At 37.5% G+C, this 4884-nt stretch overlaps 1 protein-coding gene across 1 annotated transcript in view; it reads right to left on the bottom strand.

Moving 5' to 3' along the window:
• LOC103460169 (NACHT, LRR and PYD domains-containing protein 12-like) overlaps positions 1-437 on the bottom strand; it is an 8186-nt gene extending 7749 nt beyond the window's left edge. The window contains exon 1 of the mRNA XM_008402231.1: positions 339-437. Coding sequence (XP_008400453.1) covers positions 339-437 — 99 coding nt within the window. The remainder of the gene's footprint in view (positions 1-338) is intronic.
• Between the last annotated feature and the right edge of the window lie 4447 nt (positions 438-4884).

Here is a 4884-nt window from a genome sequence, read left to right as displayed (position 1 = left end):
ACAATACTGAGCCTCATTTTGACTTGTTTTAAGGACATTACATTAAAGTTGGATCAGCCTGTAGTGTGTTTTTTCACTTTAATTTTGTGTGTGGCTCCAAATCCAGGCCTCCATTGGTTAATAAATTTGAYTTCCATTGATGATTTTGTTGTCAGCACATTCAACTTTGTACAGAACAAAGTATTCAATGAMAATATTTCATTCATTCAGATCTAGGATGTGTTATTTGAGTGTTCCCTTTATTTTTTTGAGCAGTGCATTTTAAAAATACCTAACATTTTTAATTCGTCATTTGTCTTTTCTTCTCCTCCTGCTGACATCCTTTGGTTTGGTCAAACATTAGGATACCAGGAACTAGGGGAGTTGTGGTGGCGCAGGGGCATAGCACAACCCACGTATTGAGGTCCGATGGTGGTGGTCACAGGTTTGATTCCCATCCTGTCGACATTTTGCCGCATGTCTTCCCTCTCTGATTGCCCTCTTTCCTGTCGAACTACTTTCAAATAAAGGCCACTAGAGCCGACATAACCTTTAAAAAAAAGATTTAAAAAAAGATACCAGGAACTATGGACTAGTGCCTTCCAAGGGGCAGAATAGGTTAGCTCCAGAAATTGAGCTAAGCTGAAGTATAGCGCCATTCTTCAAATCATGAATCATGTCTAGAAAATTCTGAAAATGTGTTCATGTCCCCATATGCTCGTGTTACTTTAGTGTGGAAAAAAAAAAGTTAGACTAATTTTCTCTCGTCTCCTCCCTGATCTCACCATTTACAGCAGAATTTGACCATATACATTCATTTCGCCTCTGGTTGTCTCACTGTCATCAAGAAAACGAGACAGCCAGTCAAAATGTTCACTGATAAATTATTAACATTTTGGAGAAAGCCTAGTCTTATCTGAAGAGCCAGTATTCGCCTCACTTTGAATGAAAAAGCTCATTTCTAGAAAACCTGTGGTCCAAACAGGAAGCATACTGAGAGCTCTATGTTCTATTGACATCACATACATGCTTAGTCAGAGGGATTGCTAAAGAGAAAGCTACATGATGCCACCAACTTCTCACTTTTAAATTCTGCTTCAGGATGAATGACTGCTGCAAAGTCAGTCACCTGAATCAATTAGCTTGGTTTCCTTAATTAGAATTTTCTTTTACTAATTACAATAAATTATTTTGTAGCAATGGATGAGAATATATTTGATGTGCTTTGAAACTTTCTGCATGATTGGACTTAATTGATTATTTCTATAAATTGCTTTTTAAAGTGCTTTGACACTTTATGACATGCAGATTAACAAATAAGCTAATTTGAATGGAGACCACTTATTTGCTCATTGTCTTGAAAACTGTACAAAGGCATGGAAGCATAGCTTACTAAAAGAAATCTACAAGACATGAACTTATTGATGAGACAAAACAGTATCAGAGAAATGTCTTACTATGGAGAGTGCTGCTCTGATTGCCCATCTGCTGACCAGCTATGATTCTAGATCTTTTTCCGCACTGGGGACAAGAGGAGTGTCCTACTGAAGAAAATGGGTCCGTGTGTGAGGTCATGCACTGTCTGCAGAACCAGTGGCCACAACAGGTAGAGACCGGATCCTTTAAGCCATGCTGGCACAAAGCACAGCAGGATGGCTGGTCCTCCATATAATCACCACTCCTCTTCTTCCGTCTGTGAAGAAAGTTCTTCATTAGATAAAGATATTCTTGATGAGAAATATCAGGGTGTGACACTGCTGACTAATTGTCACACCTGAGATTCATCTCAAAAAGCTAATTTTTCCCATCAGAGAAGGAAAATTGCCTTACTTTGTTCTAGATGATGCAGGTTCTTGGCTAAAGGCCAGAGGTGATTCCATGGACTTTAGAGACACACAGCTGGGTCCTGAAGCTGCTGATGTTTGTATGTGGAGCTGACCTCTGAAACAAAAAATTAGTGTTATAGTACTGATTGAACACCAGAAGATGTTTGACAGATCATGTCTAACATCACTGCTGCTTCATTCTAACTATGTTTGTAGCAAGAAAACCTATTCACTAAAAACATCACTGGCATTTAAATATAGTTTATAATTAATGTAATTAAAGAATTGAAATAAAACCAAAAATGACCCAAGAGTCCATGACAAGACATTTTTATATAATTTCAAAATGTTCTTTGAAATATTTGGTTGACTTGTTCCGAGTTAACCACAAACCTATGGATTTATACCATAGAAAGATTGTGTTTTTTCATGAAACTGTTAAATAGTTCAGTGTGAGACAAAGCAATATCTACAACAGTAAAGATGTTTCAGATATGAAGCATGTTGTCAACAAGTGCCTGAACCTGCTGCAAAACCACCTGGAGCAGTACGGAGCGATGCTTTCAGACTCGAGCAAACTGAGTTCTGAAACTAAAAGAATCACACAGCAGTGGTTCAACATAAACATAAGAAAAAGACTTAAACAAGACATACCTGATGCTGGTAAGGACAGAAACAAAGAAAACAACCTTGGACAGAACATATGTCTCAAGTCAAAAAAGATAAGTAAGATTATTCAGAAACTGGTTTCTTACTTTGACCCACAGGGCTCAGGGTCATTACTAAAGTTTGGAGGATCTTTTTTGGACCGATCACTTTTCAGAGACAGACAGCTGGATCCCAGAGGCCCTGCTGTGTCCTCCTCTCCCTCTGGAGGAACTTCCATCTGTTTGAGAAAGAAATCATTAACCGTGGTTCTGTTAGCTGCTCACCGAGATGTAAAACAAAAAGCCGATTCTCAAGAATCTGTTTCATAAACGGATCTTCAGATGATCCTGCTTCAGTTTGGTATGCTGGTACTGACATTTTACCCCCATTTGACAGTTTATCTAAGAGCTGACCTTGAACTAAAATAGGAGAAGGACTCAAAAGACAATGGCAGTTGCTGTTGGGTTGGTACAGTAGGAGCAGCAATGGTTCATTGGAATAAGTCAGTTTCTCATGACAGAGATGAAGCTACTTAATTTGGCATAAGAGAGAACAGAATTGTATTTTGCTTGCTGAGAGCTGTTTAATAAAAAAGAATACTATCACTTAATTAAAAAAGTTTCACATTCAACTGAACTATTTTTAAAATTAATGTTTTAACTTAATTAAATGCTGAACTAAGATGAACAAAACGAGGTCTTGCATATGCTGTAGGTGTGCTAGTATCAGAATAGCATTGTTTGTGCTGCATCTGCTAGCATACGCACACTGAAAAGGATCAATATTGGCTCCACCTCCTTTTGTAATAGCTCCTATAGGAGTCTCAAATTATTCAATTACAACGGAGGTGAGAGGAAATGTTTGGAAGTGGATTAACAGCTGATTTCTTCCAGGCATTAATGAGGGTCCATGGAAATCTGAAAAGGTTTATGCCAGGTTGGGGGAAAGCTCCTCTACAAGGTTGTTGAGAAGGAAAGGAGACAAACTGTCTGAACCTGTTGCTTTTTGTGTATTTAACCATTAAAACCTCTAGTTACTTTCTGAAGGTAAATTTCAGTTCTGTTCAACACCACAACTTACATTCTCTAATATTTGTCAGCACTCTGAGATCATCAGTTTCAAACCATAGATAGAAACTCTTTAGTTAATTTGCCTTTATGTTCTCATTTAGTGCAGGCAGGGCCTAATTATATAGCAGTTATTAGTCACGGCTTAAAGATCCTTATTTTCTTAGCGTCCTGTTAAACAGTAGATAATAGAAGAACCATAAAACCTCAGTAAGTAGGTGCCATGCCACAGCACTAGCTCTGCTTGTACAAAAATGCACATATAACCTGCCATGCCTTTAGAGGTGCACGTTGAGCATGCAGTGAGAAAGAATTATGTGGCATTTACATCTAAACTAGGGCTGTTGTAAATGATTATTTTAGTCATCAAGTAATCAATCAATTATTCTGACAAATAATCGAGTAATCTGATAAAAGATTTGATCAAGTAAAAATACTGGTTATACTGACCTAACAGCAGTATTAATATCATATATCAGAATCGACCTAAGTTTTTATATCCTTGCGTCCCTATCCGTTTCAAAGCAAACTCACGACATCGTAACAGTTTTAACAAATACCTAAAGACATTTTTAATAAAAGTTACATACTCAGTACGGCAAACCCTATAAATGAAAAAAATCAGCACACTGCTGCAATAAGAAAAAGTTAGTTTTAACAAAAATGTGAAAACATTTTCTATATAAAGGTTACAAACTCCAGCTTTAAGGCAGAAAGGATCCTGCGGATGGCTTATTAAAGTCCCTATAGATATGTTTAATTCAGAGTCTACACCCTTAGAGCTGATCTAGCTTATTGGCGTCAGCTGCTCTGGAATCAGAAGTAAAAGTTTATAAAAAGACTAACCAACTTTGTCTAACTGGTATTCGCATTATTTCTTCCTATAAACTGAAGACCTGTGGCAGCAACGGCAGCAGCTTTTTATAAAACAGCGGTATTGGTTTGCAGAAGAGACATGGAAGTAGAGTTTCCTGGAGTCTGGCTCTTCAAACGAAGCTAAACGTGAGTTGCGTTCTGCCTCTTGCACAAAGATGGAGCCCATTCAGTGGGTATGACAGGAAGAAAATGAATGTGGAAGTAAAACTTACCCTGAATAATCTTTTCTAGTTCTCTTTGCTTTGAACAAGCTTAACCAGGGGGAAGTCTAGTGTCTCTTCCTTGTTAGACTTACAGGAAATCCTGTTGAAATCCTTCAAATCAACACAGATAGTTTTGAAGTTTTACATTTACATTTTTATAACAAACATTTTTACAATTACAGCAAAACATTCTTCTGATTTTGTGAATGTGAACCACAAACTCAACAGGTAGAGTATTTGAAACAAATACAGCTTTTCTAAACCCAGCAGCACCTTTCCTTATTC

Source organism: Poecilia reticulata, unplaced genomic scaffold, assembly GCF_000633615.1.
Source record: "Poecilia reticulata strain Guanapo unplaced genomic scaffold, Guppy_female_1.0+MT scaffold_190, whole genome shotgun sequence".
NCBI classification, from domain to species: domain Eukaryota; kingdom Metazoa; phylum Chordata; class Actinopteri; order Cyprinodontiformes; family Poeciliidae; genus Poecilia; species Poecilia reticulata.
The sequence above is the reverse complement of the archived record's forward strand: the minus strand, read 5'-3'. Positions and strand labels throughout refer to the sequence as shown.